Here is a 16,834-nt window from a genome sequence, read left to right as displayed (position 1 = left end):
TTGTTGTTTTGTCTCTTGTCAGTTTTGTACTTAGTATTGTCTTCTGTTTAAGTTTTTATGATGTGTGTTTTGTCTTGTCAATGTATAATTGAATGTATATTTCTTGGGGATTGACCTTGAAAGACTGGTTTAAGCCTATGTTGATTCCTCTACTTCTCTTGATATAACGCCTATGTTTTGTATGTTTTTTATTTTGCCTTTATGATGTCCTTTGTATGCTGTCATGTACAATGTAATTGCCTCTTTTATCAGATTTGTGGAAATAAATTGAATTGAATTGAATTGAATTATGTGTGTGTGTGTGTGTGTGTGTGTGTGTGTGTGCGATTCAGAGTTGGCTGAACATATTCAGCCACCAAAATTGATATCCTCAGTGAAGGTGTGTCTAAAACCAGCTGTTGCATAGTGCTAACTTCACTACACATTTGGGGGCGTGTCACCACAAATACGGGCATAGAAAAAGTGCACTGAAGGACAGAGCTCAAACAGGAGACTACAGGGGTAAGATGGACTCTCTGCACTATGCCAATTAGGAAAGGAGTATTACTTGCTTTTGTATGAAATGACACTGAGCATTAACCATAAAACAAGCCTAGAAGAGCAATCAACTTAACCAACAAGCCAATGTTCTCATGGACAATCACGAAATCATGATGAAAAGGAGGTATTGATTATGTAATTAATCAACCTTGGTCACTAATTCCTGCAAACAAGCCAGTGTACATGTATTCCCAGTATTATTCCATCTCCCAAATCATGACGGAAATGAGGTATTGATTATGTAACTAATCATTAAATCTTGGTCACTCATTCTATCATATGAGCCATTGTGTTTCTAGTACTAATTATCCCTTTTTCTAAAATGATGTGTTTAAAAACACAGAGGTGGTAAAAAACAGACCTAAGCTCTAGCCCGTAACGTATGAATAAATTTACCCGAAAATGCTGACAGGAGTAGAGCATACAAAACAGATTGCTCGGGAGAGGGAGAGCAGTTGGAGTGAACCAAAAAAAAAAAAAATCTGAAATAAGTGATATTAAGCACAGCTTGCTGTGGCTACCATGCTATAAATAGGAAAACAGCCTCTCACGTCACACAACATACGCACAAGCAGTTGCTGTGAGTGGTCGCCTGTTTCGCCTCGTTAGGCACCAAGGTACACAACGAGCCTACAGACAAACGACAGGACCCTAATGGGAACAGCGGCTGGAAACCCCATCATATTGTTAAATGCTGTGGGAGGTCTCTCTCCTTCTATCTCTCTCTCTCTCTCTCTCTCTCCCTGAAGCCTTTAATTGTTTCAAGCTGTGATGACACCATTGTAATGCAAAAATGGCATTCCGCGAGTCACCGCGACTAGGAGCCAAGTGACCGCTGATATACCATTCCCGTTCACAACTGACAACAAAACAGAAGATGATCCTGACAAGTGTTAGGTACCATACATCGAGGCCAACTCAAAAGATTGCCTGTCAGTCCAAGGTTCTGTTGCACAAGACCTCCAATGGTAGCAATGTTGGAACAATTGCCACTACTATGGGCAACAACCAAAATAATCTTGAAAGCTGATTTGCAGTTGTTGTGTTGTGGTTCCCAGCAAGGCATTTAACACTGGGTAAATCTTTACAGAGTAAGGTGTAAATAAGCTAATAACTCGTCAATTTAGTTGGCTCCTGATATACTGGTACATTGTAGTATCAGAATTGTACATACCAAAGGTGTGTGGTAGGAATGGGCAGATTTGACATCACAATCCAAAACTCAAATTAGAAGACTGAAATATGACCAATACTCTTAGAATATTTGGTTTTGTTATATTCAGTTATGAGTTCATCGATCCCACACTATGACCTCAGTTAAAGAATTTCTTTTCTTTTCTTTTCATACCGACAATAGTTTCATCAGACCTTTTCATTTAGACAATTAGGACTAAAATTACCAGATTAACAAATTAACAGATACCCGGTAGAATGATTAAAAGTAAAAAAAAGAGACAAATCTAGAAAAATTGGAAGGAGTGCAAGGATCAAACACTCATTATGAGACTCTTTCAACATGAGATCAAAACAGTATATGAGACAGCTGGAAAAAAAGAAAGGAATACAGACATGAAATTCACACTGTAAACTAAAGAGAAACTGTTACCTGATATATCAAACTTTGCGGCCTGTACACTGCCGAACAACCTTTGACGATCGATGGATGGACATAGAGCTTCAAGCTTGTCAGCAACGTCCACGTCTGTTGCTGTCTTCTTCCCTGCTGCCTCTGACATGTTCACATTGTCCAGTAGAATTGTACCTGCCAGACAAGACAAATATCAATATGCCTTGATTTCTCTCCGCAAAATAACAAAGTGTAACCCACATGGAAATATTCATTAACCCGTTGAGGACGAGTCCCGAGTATACTCGGGCAAGTGTCTCTGGGAAATGCGCGTTATAGTAAAATCAGCCTGTCCTCAATGGGTTAATTGATCTAATCCAGTTCCAAAATGCTCCCTGGATGGGCTTCCTAAAGCAGAAATAGCACACATTTGTCATAGAGCTTGATATCGATTCAGACTGGGAGAAAAGAATTGCTTTTCGGTTTACCTTGCTCTCCTCTGTGTAGAAATAAAATAGAGTTTTAGACAAAAACAAGGAGAGACAAACCATGAGTAATCCACAAGAAAGAGCAATGTTTCCTTTGTGAGCTATCATGTCATCATCTTGAAAAAAATGCAAAATGAAGAAGTCTCACAAACAATATGTGTAGTCTTGCATGATGTCCACTTGACTATTTTGAAAGAAAAAAAAAGCATGAACACAACATTGTAAACTTATATATGTGGTCCATACAGAAAAAGAAAAAGAAAAACAAAAAACAACCTACAGACAGCTAAATTTTATGAACCCATGAAATTCACTGCATTTTTCAGTGAGTATGGACTGACACTGAAAAAAAAAATCCAGGTAGTAGCAGGTTAAACACTCAGTCCATGAGACATTGGCTGCGTTTATCAACTCCTTTTCTCGGCAGAAACAGGTTATCCAAACAGCTTTCAAGGAATTTTTAAGAGTTGATAAACGCAAAGCTGTTTTGAAAGCCCTTTAGGAAAGCCTTTTACGAAAGGATGCGTTTATCAACTCTCCTTTCTCGGCAGAAACAGGTTATCCAAACAGCTTTCAAGGAATTTTCATGAGTTGATAAACGCAGAGCTGTTTTGAAAGCCCTTTAGGAAAGCCTTTTCGAAAGCCCCAAATTTGTGACGATCCAAACAGGTTTCCTAAACAGGTTATCAGAAACCTGTTTGTAAAAGCCTTTCGAAGTTGATAAACGCAAAGCTGTTTTGATAGCCCTTTAGGTCGCCCTACTGTGGTTACGCAACCATGCGTTTCCGGTTTCTGAAAAGACGCGCGCCACGTAAAGTGCACACGAGTACGTGTACACAGGTGTATACATACAGCTGTGTGTAATGCACGCATATGCTTGGAACAAGAAGGTGTTTCTTTCACCAACAAGGTTTGAGAAATAGAGTAACAACAGTCTCATTCCCTTTGATCCCATGTCTCATGCCGCCACTCAGAAATATTTGAAGTATGTGCTAAACTGGAGCTGCCTCACAGATACGCAGGAAGACAATTGATTCATGTGGCATTGTGTCATGACTCGCCACTCTCAAAGGAAGATATGTCTTTATGATGGTAATTGCTTTTCGCCGTCCCGTCTCAGAAAACAAGCGGCACATTAATAGTACAGGCAGTCAGGGCTTTGGAAAGGGCTCTCGAAAGGGCTATGGAAAGGGCTATGGAAAGGGCTATCGAAAGTTGATAAACGCAGCCGACGAAAACAAGCGGGACATTAATAGTACAGGGAGTAGACAGGGCTTTCGAAAGGGCTATGGAAAGGGCTTTCGAAAGGGCTATGGAAAGGGCTATCGAAAGGGCTATCGAAAGGGCTTTCGAAAGTCGTTTAAACTGGGGAAAGTTGATAAACGCAGCCATTGACATGTCTGCAAGTGTGCCACAACAGTTCTATAGTCATCACACAAATAAAGGCTTTGAAATATATTAGGCTGGTGTTGAAAATAATTTCACATACCAATGGATGTATGTATGTTTGAAGAATTCAAATTCGCGTCCAGTGCTTTATCCCACTTTTGATAATAGACCATCATCACTAGCACAACAAATTATTCAATGACACTCACCTAATAACAATTTGATAAGATTAGGATCCAAGATTGCTGCCTGCTCCTCCAGGAGTATCCTAGCCACCAGTGTGGAGCAGGACCCAACCATCTCCAAGGTAATGCTGATGGTCCTGCTCCCATCATCGTGGCGAGCGTTCGGGCGATGATCGATCACTTCCACCACGTGCGAGTCCAGCCAGGCATCCCTTCTCACGGTCACATTGTGGTCCACGAGGGTCACGGACAGATTTGGGAGGGACTCGAGTGCCACCTCGTCTCGGCACACAAGGTTCTCCAGGCACACTCCGCACTCTGGAAGCAAGTGGGTCACCTCCGTCCTCAGGGGGAGCTCGGATCGAGGAACATTCAAGACTGGTATGTATGTCCGGACTTCCTCATCTCCTCTGTGTGGTTTCTAGATGGAGAAACAATAATTAGGAATTCTCTCTATGAATTATTGATAAGAAAAAGGCATGGTCATACAACAAGCATGTTGATAAGTGAAGACTGAACTGCTGCTAATGCAATGTACAGCCAGCTTTGGCAAATTACTTTTGTCATTATTTAAATGGACCTCAGAAATCAGGACACAAAACCATCTCCCTTGTAGGGTCACCATGGTAAAGTTAAAAAGACTCTTAAACTTTCCATTGGAGATCATGTGTTCAAATCCCATCAAGTGCCAAGTCCTTGGACAAGATATGTTTACCACCCCCATGTCCCTCTCATACGTGGTAATGCTAGGGTAATAATGATGTCAATGCCTTCTGGTAGAGCAGTGACTTTGCCAAAGAAGAGGCTACCCTGAATAAAGAAGATGATTTCATTAGCTTCTTTTTCTTTTCTTTCCATGAGATTTACATTAAATGTGATCTCATCGGATTGGAAATTGATATCACATCTGCTTTCCATAATGTTGGCTCTTATATTTCTCTTTTATTCACTTCCCGATACAAAGTCAGGTGATAAAATAGCATGGTTACAATATAATCAAACTTAATAAGATTAAATTATAGAAATTATAAAATGAAATTATGGAAAAAGTATAGTTGAGCTCCTGATATTCTCCTCTGAACAAAAAACAAACAAAACTTCCCAAACATATGCTTCAGTGGCTGGAAAGAAGAAATTAAGATCATGTGACATTCAAGGACATTCTCATACTTTCAATCAGCAGCTGTTTTCTTTTTCTTTTTGTCCTTTTTTTTAATGCAAAATGCGGGTGAATATTTTATGCATATCAATGTTTATGAGCGATTACATAACTATTCCTGTACTAGGCATGTGACAATTGTTAATTTTGATTCCCCAATGGGTTTCCTTGGCTTTTCCTACACGTTTGAGCACCCTTGATTAATCCTCCAATATATTCATCGATGGCAAAATTCAGTTCCTGTTTATCCATACTTTAAAAACCTGGCAAAACATAATTTATTCCCGGACTAGACTAAAAGACCATGGATGCACAGATTGTGCTAATTATACATGGCACCTAATCACAGGCATAGAGTAACCTTGTGCAAAAATAGATGCGCCACACTGCATTTGCCGTTAATTTGAGTGCAGTTTCAGGGTCACGAACTTAAGAAATCCAGTGAGTCATGGCAACAGGGGACCGTCATATATCAACCAATCAGCAGCCGGCCATGTTTGTTTGGGACGAACTCTGCACATGCATATTACCACAGCAACTGTGCCATGACAGAGCAACAAATTGCACAAGACCATGTGCTTACTCTGGACCTTGTGATGAACAATGACCTTTGTCGAATGCAAGGGAAGGGGTGGGGGTGGGAGGAGACACCAATAACAAACATCCATTACACACTGCATAGATGATACATTAATTTTTAAAAACAGTTTAACAAAATTTGCCATCATTTTCCAACATAGGCTTGGGCTAAATTTAACAGTCCTTGGTAAACTACTTTCTTAAGCTGAAGCTTTTTGCTCGTTTGTTTGTTTACTTAAAATTGTTTTTACTGGCTAGTAAGCAGGAGTATAGAGCATACGTGTACATGTGTACCTACATGTATACAATGCAATGTAGGGATCAACACAGTCAGATCATAAGCTCTTCAGAGAGCACTGTCGAGCAGCACAGGAAAATGATCATTGCGGTTGCCATACAATGTATCTAGATGTACAGTACATACATGTATTGAACATCTACTATCTGAAGCTACAGATTTTTGTATGGTTACTAATTAGCATTCATAACAACCAAAATGGACTACATCAATTATTAACAGCAAAGGTTGACAGTTGACCATAATTGCTATACTGCATTTTATTATTACTCTATACATACCCTTGCCATACAGGTTTCTCACACACACACACACACACACACACACACACACACACACACACACACACACACACACATACAAAAGCATGGGAATTCAACAATACAGTGTAGTAGCTTTACAGTAGAAATCCCTTTGGGAGCCCTTTTCATATCTGCAAACACACAAACACACACACATGGAAAGAATTGGAAATTTGGCAATCACGAGAAATATCGCCTAAAATGTACCTTCCTTCCTCATATTAACTTTAAACTTATCTTTTTCAATAAAACTGTCTTTCCCATATCAAAAAGCATATTACTTGCAGAGCAGTTTGCATATAAACAAGAAATTGTTATGCTTTTAATTTCTCCTGTGTATACCCTCTTTAAAACAAGCATAACCTGATGAGCATTTCTGTTCATCTATCCTTCTTGTATATTTTACAATGGTCTGGCAAGTCAGAAATTCAAATTTTTCTGGACGAATAGATTACATAAAAGAAAACTATAACAGAGTGCATCATATAGATTGCTGAGCAAATATACTTCAGCACACATTTGGGTATCAATCGACAAACCATGATGATGATTTTTACATATTATGCATGACGTAGATAATATGTACAGGTTGCTGAAAACTAGGGCAACATTGAAAATGTTGATGGCAATGGTAGATTTAGACCAATTTATCTCCCAAACCATCACGTCCATACCCTCTTTTAACATTTTACCTATCAATATAGGCTTATAAATTCTTCCCCCAGCTTATCCCCACACCTTAACTGCTTGGGCTAATGAACAAAAGTTCAGAAATTGTTATTTCACAGTAAAATATCATATCAAAGCACTGCACTCAATATCATAATGGCACATAAAGAGAAACAGTTTGTCTTTCAGTTATTGATTAACTGAACAGCAAGATCGAAAAGATATTCCTTGGATTTGCATCACATTTAGACATGCTTATTATACTCTTCCATTCAACTTGAAACAAGATATCAAAATGGCATTGTGAGTTGAATGCCAAAAATTATCTACATGTAGCACAATGAGCTGTTATCTTGAGCAACAGAGGAACACTACACATTTAAATACCATTTTTATCTTTATGAAGTATTCTAGTCATCGCCTTCTTGGCATTTTATCATGAAGGAGACAGTTTTGTTTCTATTTTCTCAGCAAAGACAAGTATACACATCTTTAAAAAGGTATTGGTTGTGACGAAGATTAGCTTGTAAAATTATTTCCATTTAAATAGACTGGTTTCACATATATCCTTACCTGTGACAGGTGATAGGCATACGTTATTGCCGAGACCGTTGAATCCAGGTCACATGCTTCATTCCCGATCACCAGGTGGACCCAATCGGTCTGTGAAATTGATTTCTGCGAGAGAGCGTGAAGAAGTAATATATAGCAAATATTCAATCTTGAAGCGATGCACTCGGCTTTGGTGACTACACCACAGGATGAGTGGGTCCCTGGACCGATATAGTCACTGCAATGTGTCATTTGGCATATAATGTGGTACCTTCTCACACGGGCTAAATTATGGCTACTAATATTCAAAGCTATCAATACATGAAATGTCTTCAACACTTGGGTCAATGCATTGAATGCAGTTAGTAACTGTCTTTTTCTTTTCTTTTCTTTTTCTACTGATGTGATTCATATAAAGGTAATGCATACAATGTGTACATGCTGAATTATGTTGTACCTTACAGTCACTCCAAGTCCATTTATCTCCAAATGAGCATGTTCACAAAGTCAGCTATCTAGAAATGCGCTGAAATCTGGTAGTAAAGTTTTGAAGACATATCATCCCTTTTGCATGCAAATTTTTGAAAATTTGGTGAGAACACTTAGGTATTGAAGAAAACACTATTTGGAAACCTCCTGTAAATTTTGAACTCAAGAGGGTCTTTAGTTGTTGAGTTAAATTGACCGTTAAGATTCAAATAATTTTTTCGTACTACGAAAAAATTACAAATCTAAACTACTAGTCTAGTTTTACAGACCTGTGTGATGCACTTACATGTATGTAGTTCATGTAAGTGGTGTGTTGTTATTTGCCACAGATAACAAAGTAAAAGAAGCTAGTGAATTCTTCCTTTCTGACAGCTTTAACATGCATATCTTTTGTTCAAAGTAGAAGTATCATATTACAACCACAGGAGGATTATATGCAGCTGTGCCTCGTACACAGAATACGTTACGGTGAGCATTTGGTGCATTATCTGAATTTTAACAGCTAACAACCTTCAAACATCACAGAAATGTTATAGTTTTATAATAGTCTTGTCATTCTGGTGGAATATATCATGTTCTGTGCTATTTGGGAAGGAATGCAAAAGGGATGGCCCATCTGTAATATTCCACTTAATCTTAATCATAACAACAATGACAAATTAAAACAACAGCTGTAATACACCATGACACGTTGATTATACTAATTTCCAACATGATTTAGGGTCTGCGAATCATGACCAAAAAAAGAAAGAAAGAAAAAAGAACGATACGCAGGTCTCCAAATGTGTGACTGTCATTGACCATGTATCTTTTTTTTTCTTGCTTGCTTTACGTGCTTGTTTTCTTTGATCAATGTCGTCTGCAACTTTTTCGAGCAAAGATAGCGTGTAACCTCAGTATGACACCGGGGTGGAATCAAGGCTGAAGTTTTAACAAGTGTTTGAGGATGAGTAATTTCTGTAAAAGAGCACTGTGTATTTCCCATGCAGGATAGACTGGTATATATACAGTGTATCTGATATATACTTCCTGGTTCAAAGAATTACCAGACAAATGACGGAAATATTCTGTTGCATAATCACAATGTGTCACCTCCTTTCGAAACCCCTTATTTACAGTGACAAAGAATCTGTGTCAGGGTGATGGTAAAGTGTATTCACATGCTTGACTCCTGCAGAAATTGATACTGGTCTAGTTGTCTAATGCACGTCATCAGGATCAGCATGTACTCAAAGGTCAAATCATAGATCACTCACTTCTATGCCAGGGGTAGCATCATCCCCATCAAATTCCAGGAGGTTACATTGTACAAATTGTATATTGAGGTGACATTATTATCTCCCCGAGGAAGGAGGAAATTATGTTTTCATAGATGTTGATTTGTCCATTTGTTTGTCTGTTTGCAAAATAACTCAAAAAGTTGTGAATGGATTAATTGAATGAAACTTGCGGGAAAAAAAAATTGATATTGACACGAGGAACTGATGATAAAATTTTGGTAGTGATCTGGGAATTTTTATGGATTTTTAAAGGATTTTTGATCTTTGGGCAAAAAGGGGCAATGAACTTGGGAGTTCAAGCTGCACGTATTTGAAATTTGCAAATGTGCTCTAAAGTGCGTGCTCAGCTTGGTCAAGGCGCCGCATAGCTGGAAGCTGATGACATAAACAAGAGGCTTCTATATTGGGAGATTGGGCCATTTTCAGCATGCATGTATAATATGGGTGGAAATGAGCTGCTTGCCGGAGGTCCGTGTTCTACGGGGTTTTTCTAGTTATCATATTTTTTTCATGTGCGAAATCGCAATTTTAGTACTGTCTAAACAAAAGAGTCATTGTTTTATGTTCAGTGTCGTATTCAGAGAGATGCTTGGTTTGTTGCAAAAAAGGTAAAACTAACTCCCAACTCAATGAGGCTTCTTCAAACTCTTCTTGGTAAGACATAAACATATTATATATTCTGAAGTTTTTATAGAGCCCCTCACAGAATCATGAGGACTTGGCAGCTTTGCTGAGCAGTGCATCACAAACAGGAAGACTTAAAGGACAAGCTCACTTTCATATGATTAAGGACTGAGAGAATGTAGCAATATTAGTAGAACACATCAGTGAAAGTTTGAGGAAAAGCAGACAATCCGTTCGAAAGTTATGAAGTTTTGAAGCTTCAATGCCGCCGTCGCTGGATGAGAAGGCTACTACAGCTTGTGATGTCACATGTGTAGAATGGTACAAATTTAATATATTTTCACTTTTTTTCACATTATAAAGGAGCACGACTTGCATCTTTCAGAAGGCAAGGGGAATTAACATACATCAGTAGAGAGTTGAGGGAATGTGTACTTTTTTCCAAAAATTACATATTGTTCTACACATGTGACATCATACTGTACAGTGCAGTAAATAGTCTTCTCATCCAGCAGTGACTGCACAGAAACTTTAAAACTCATAACTTTTGAATGGTTTATCGATATGAAGGTGAACTTGTCTTTCAAAAACTATTTACAGTACAGGAACACAAGCATTGTGTAGAAAAAAAAAACTCTGCACCCTAATCAGCAGGCCAGTTTAGTTGTTGACTAGATGTCTAACAGCTGGCCTGTAAATACGCCTCTGTACGTCAGTGAAAGTACCCAAATTTGTCACTTCCTGCGATGGTGAACTTTAGGACTTCCATCCGACAGATTGGGTGCCCTTTGTTGTGCTCTGTTGCCAAGGTTAACAAATATGTTTCTCGTGGAGGGAACCTGGCAAGACTCAGGTTCATTAGTGTGTTTTGGGACGAGGCACAAGGTGAAAGGCTGTGGCAAATAAAGTCAATCTCTGAACTCAAAGAAAAAAATGGCAAAAGCACCTCTCCATCTTGAGTAAAACTGCAAATACTCAAGCATACACATATTAGTGTCATCGTGGATGAGAACCCAAGAAGACCCATCTTACCCAATATGAAACAATGATCTAATTGTAAGAAAACTATCTTCTTTATTACGCATGCTACCATGGAGCATCTTCCCGCAGAATTTCATTGACAATTTTTTCAAAGCAAAATAAACTAAATATTTGGTGTTGCACAAACCAAGGAAATATAGTAAGAGTGATTGAAGTGCAATGCAAGACTACATTGTAAGCAGGCAAATACATTGTACAGTTGCATTTAATCATTTATCTGTCTTCATTTATATGAAGTGGGCTAGACATGTTTTGAATAGCCAACCTTGATAACAGTCCTTTCAACTTCTATTTGCGAATCAATTACAGATTTAACATTTCTGTCTATCTACTTAGAGTACTGAAAAGATTTGAATGTTCCTGTCTGATTCTTGCCTTTTTTTCATGCCATCCACTGTTTGGCTCACACATTCCTCATGTGATTGTAAATATTTCCTCTAGTAATATAAATTGCAGCAGCACGACAAATGCTCGTTATTTTGTCCCGACAGGATATTCATTGTGAAGGTCCTGGCTTAACACAAGCTATCAGTCTCAGACATCACAACAATTAATGAGGGTGTGGCAGCCTCCACTTGAAAAGACTGATTGAGGAAACTATCATAAAGGAACCCATTCGCACTCCTAGTGTAGCTCTGCTCCACCCCTATCCCATCTTAATTCTTCCAACGGCTGACCCTCTGATCGACACCCCCATGTTGATTATCCCCACGACTCAGTCCAATGACACGAATGACGTCTATTTGCCGTTCCCAGGTGTCCTGTCCCTAAAATGCGCCAACCCAGGAATTGCCAATTACAGTTTCCTTAATTAATGCTCACCGTGGACACGGAGAAATCCTGCGACACGTTCATAGCAGTAGAAGGGGGCGGGGGATCACGAACACCTAACATAGATTTTCCTCCCTCTAATCCCCCAAGCACCCTCTGTGCCGGACGGATCACATTGGTCTAGATGGCTGTCACATGGTGATATGCCAATATGATTTAACACAAACTTTTTTGATGGGTTGCCAAAATTTTCTCTTCATTACACACTATATAATCACCTGCTATTTCAGACATCGACACACCCACTTGGTCATCTCTTCATATACATCCACTGCCATAGTTCCCATTACAACTTATCTTATTTTTGGATGTCTCTTCATATACCACTGCCTTAGTTCCCATCTATTATCTTATTTTTGGACATCCAGTCTCATATCATTCAATCTCAAATTTGTCCTACAGCAGCCAAACCATTATACACAGAAACACAACAAAAACAAGTACATGTCATACACATCATACACATCTATACGACAGACAGACAGACATATAGCCCGAATTCACAAAGGTGGTTTAGATTTTAAAGACCATGGTCTAAAAGAAGCGTGAAATAGGCATACCTTTGACATGCATGTATCAACGTACATTTGTTACTGGACGTCATGCAATCTGTCACTCATATTTATGCAGTTCTAAGAAATTTGCACAAACCATGGTTTATAAATAAACTACTTTCATGAATTTGGGCCACAAACTGATGTATAAGTTGTATGTCACCTGTCTGAGTGTACAAATTTGTACTTCAGTCTTACAACAGATAGAACTTTATTGCATGAAGCACAATCCTTCTGTTTGACCTTGTTTGACTCAAGTGGAAAAACAAAAACAAAACAGCATTGAGCAGTGAAACTGCAGCATACTGTCAACTGAGTTGGTTTCACTTTCTTCCACAATCACTATATCTGCCATTGAGTGCATTAAGATTGTTTGTTTACAGTGTTTAAGTTCATTACTCTTGACCACTGACCAAGTATTGAATTTTAACTCTAATATTCACCAACGCATATATGTAGTTGTTACAACAAATAACAATGTGTGACATAATAATTAAAGTTGTTGACAGAAAATCATATATTTAGCTTAATTTTGGTGACCTTTCACTTTGACCTCTGACCTTGTCTACATATCATTTCAAGCAACTAATCCTTGATTAAGTTCTATTGCTTTCACCAGACAATACAATCTTTGGAAATTCAAAGATGATGTTACAGCTAGGAAATGTCTTTTTTTTTTTCACCACAGGTTAATACATCAGAGACCTTTGAGCTTTAAACTTGAGGGATTTGGCCCGAATTCTAATATAAAGTGCATCTACAACTCATGTAGCACACACATACCTGGCCAGGTACAAGGAAAATCCACTGTAGGGATTTTCTTTGATTGTGATTAACGAGATCTGGGAGAGAAAAACAAACAATGACCCGAAGGTGTACTGCTCCAATGTGTGAAGTGCATTTTATTACCCTAACTGCAATATAGTTACCCTGGCCCATGAGGCAACTACACAACCACATTGGTAAACAGAAAACAACAACAACAAAAGCAGACAGAAAGAAAACTATCAATGTAATCATCTCAGATAATTGCACCAACTGAGGAGATAGCAGAGATATATCCTCCCTCACGAGATGTATCTGTCACTCGCAAACAGGACATTGTACTTTAGTAGTCAGTGGTAAAGGGCGCCATCTCTTGGCAGTTGTGAAAAAGTGAGTTAATTCTATAGATGAATCCGACTTCAGAGCACTGTAACTTATGGCGGCCACAACTGGGGGGGGGGGGGGGGGGGGGGGGTGGGGCTTCCAAAGAAGAGCAAAAGCACTTTCAATGGGTTATGCAATTAGCCAAGTGTGTTGCTATGTCAGTGCATAAATCGTCTTTTTGTAAGGCATACTTGAAGCCCCCCAGTTAGAAATTACCATAAAAAACAGTACCCAGACCGAATTGGTCTATAGATCTCCCCAATAGACTCTATTACCTCTAGTATGAGATGATGCATTTGTACATTTCACAAAATTGATAGATACTTTTCACATATCCTTACCTTAACAGTTACAATGTATAAATCATACACTACGGATACATTTACTTTCTCTCTCTCTCTCTCTCTTTCTGTCTCCTACTCCCATAAAGTCTTTTTTTTTTAGCTTTTAGTTGAGAATAAGAAAATGTATCCATGACTCAACCTTAACGCTGTCCAAAATTTGACCGCCTGCTACACAACATGAGCATCTGCAGTACTTTTGAAAGTCATCCTTCTATCAGCTAGACAAGCATATTTTACATGCCCAAGATACCTGGTACTTGGGTAGTAACATCTCTGAGGATCTTAGTTGGAAATAGCACATCGCCAGGACAACCCAAAAAGCTAACTGGGTGTTATCCCTCCTCTGGAGAAACCTACCCTTCTTCCCTGTTAATAGTAAGAGAACAGCTTATACTGCACTCATGAGATCTCTCCTTGAGTATGGTGCCACATCCTGGGATCCATACCTTCAGAAGAATATGAAAGTGTACACAGAAATTTAGTTTTCTGACACTGTAGGTTATCGTACTGGTAACATCCCTATGAAATATAAGAGTGCAATGTTACTAACATACGGAGATGTAGCAATATATAAAGAGACATAGAGCAATCTCTAAAATGTCAAAAATTACATACGCCTTGATCTAAGAGTAGTTGTCTGGCGTTATCGACTGCATTCGATTGCGTAGTTCGATAATTTTCTGTACGATCAGTGCACTATAATACTCTCAAAACATGGAAATGTCCACGTACGCAGGTACATGTAGGTTGGTGCTGCCGCGCTGCGCCGCGCCGCGCCACTGACCAGGCAGCCGTGGCAGCATCTACTCATGCGGATGCATATGGCTCGATGAGGCGATACTGATAGACAGTATTCAATATAGCTGTGTGCAGACGGAGGCGAACGAAGGAAACGAGCACACACCGATGGTCTACGCGCGGCTACTATTTTCAGATCTGGCTACTATTGCAGCGCGCACTAGCGCGTGCTGATTTATTAGAATTAATATTTCACAGTTTGGGGCATTTTTTGTGATGGGATGGAATTTTCTCTAGAGTTCTTCGGACATGCTCTCACACCTCTCAAATTTATATTTTAGGGGAGAGTTTCCCTTTAACTGACTGAAGAACGTGCAAAGAACAGCAGTACAGTTCATCACAGGAAACTATGTTTCCAGAGAAGAGGGCTTTGTCACCCACAAACTGGATGAACTCCAGCTTCCAACCCTACAAGAACGAAAGAGGCAACTCAAACTCACCCTCTTCTACAAAGTGGTCAGGGGGTTGGCGCCAGCTCTTCCTATCTAAAATTTTGCTCAACCAATAAAACCTAAACGACGTATCCGTGCAAAACAATTTGAAAATTTTACTACACTACCCAATATTATCTAATGACAAGTGACACACAACAACAAGTGTTATAACCCCATCCATGCACAGACTGACCAGTAGTTCTGGTACTCTTATTTTCCGTCTATAATAATCAAGTGGAACCATCTAAGTGACAGTGTTGTAAATTCGCCTCCTACCAACTCTTTCAAGAAGGCTACCCCGCTATCTATACATCCTTTTAGAACACCCTGCGCCCTCTCTCTACTGATGCGTTTGGTTAAATGCCCAAAAGGGCCCTACATTGTTTGCAATTTGTGTACATCCAGATCCAGATCCAGACCCATTCGACGATTTTTTTCTTTGTCGTCCACTTGGTACGAATGTGTACAGTGAATCATGGGTATGAATTGTGATTCTGGTGCACTGACAAGATGTAAAAGACGTCGATTATTCCATAATGAAAATCATAATCGAATTATAATGCGATTTTACACTGTCCTAAAAGATAACTTTTTGTAAAATTAGAGGGGTTAACTAGTTGAAGTCTATTTTCCAAAAATCAGAGTGAATGATCTTCATAATTTTGCAAAATCCGTAATTTTCAGGACTATGTAAATAAATGGTGTTATTTTTGGCAGAAATTTCATCCTTTTGAGTACAGAATTCAGAGCCACAAAAAAAAAAGAGCATCCAGTGATACGATCCACTCTCTCTCTCCTACGTAGAATTTGAGATATCTACAATCTATACATGGATACGATAGTACATTTGTACATTAGTGCCCCATCAAGCCCAAAGGGAAAGTCACTTTTAGTCATTACACTTAAATTACATCGCTGGAATTGCCATACTCACTACTCAACTTCTAAGGCTGTAAGTGTTTTGAACTTCCTCCAGCACAATTTTTATCATTGTTCATCTACATACTGTCAAGAAAAAGTTCAATACCGGTACTTCAACTTAGTTAGACCACACTTGGAATACGCTATTGCAGTATGGGATCTTTACACTGACAAAAAATATTTGTCCATCGTCTTCGAAAGAATCCAGAGAAAAGCTGCACGTTTTGTCACCAACACTTACATCAGAGAATCTAGGGTCACTCAACTTCTGAACTCTCTTGGATGGAAGTCACTACATAATTCTACAAGCAAGATGAGAAGCACACCTTCTGACTTGCTTTCACAAGATGTTAAATAATAGATTTGATATTTATATATTGATCATTTATCACACACTAAACCCAAACTCATTAGACTATGTAACTGCGACCAGCAGCCACATACGCATAGCGTAATGGGGCTGTGGACTGTAGCATTCAGGATTGTGACTAGGACGTCTAGGTAGTATCACGCCCAAATATCAACTTTAAATCGAAAAATTTATTCAATTTGAAGACTTACCAGTGAAGTTGAATTATTGACAACAGGGTTCGTGCAACGTTTGGTTCTGTCAATAGTCCCTTTCTGTTCGAATCGATGAC

At 38.9% G+C, this 16,834-nt stretch overlaps 1 protein-coding gene across 1 annotated transcript; it reads right to left on the bottom strand.

Annotated features, from left to right (window-relative positions):
* Nucleotides 1–1,301: 1,301 nt before the first annotated feature.
* On the bottom strand, nt 1,302–12,056 carry LOC139729263 (exopolyphosphatase PRUNE1-like). Its single transcript, XM_071640194.1, has 5 exons — nt 11,985–12,056; nt 7,750–7,854; nt 4,194–4,590; nt 2,147–2,302; nt 1,302–1,399 (listed from the first exon to the last, which is right to left on the bottom strand). The coding sequence occupies exons 1-5, from the start codon at nt 12,054–12,056 to the stop codon at nt 1,302–1,304; spliced, it is 828 nt and encodes a 275-aa protein (XP_071496295.1).
* Nucleotides 12,057–16,834: the final 4,778 nt, after the last annotated feature.

Source organism: Diadema antillarum, unplaced genomic scaffold (assembly GCF_040938485.1).
Source record: "Diadema antillarum isolate AM-2024a unplaced genomic scaffold, OU_Dant_1.0 seq00000231_RagTag, whole genome shotgun sequence".
Classification (NCBI taxonomy): domain Eukaryota; kingdom Metazoa; phylum Echinodermata; class Echinoidea; order Diadematoida; family Diadematidae; genus Diadema; species Diadema antillarum.
The sequence above is the reverse complement of the archived record's forward strand: the minus strand, read 5'-3'. Positions and strand labels throughout refer to the sequence as shown.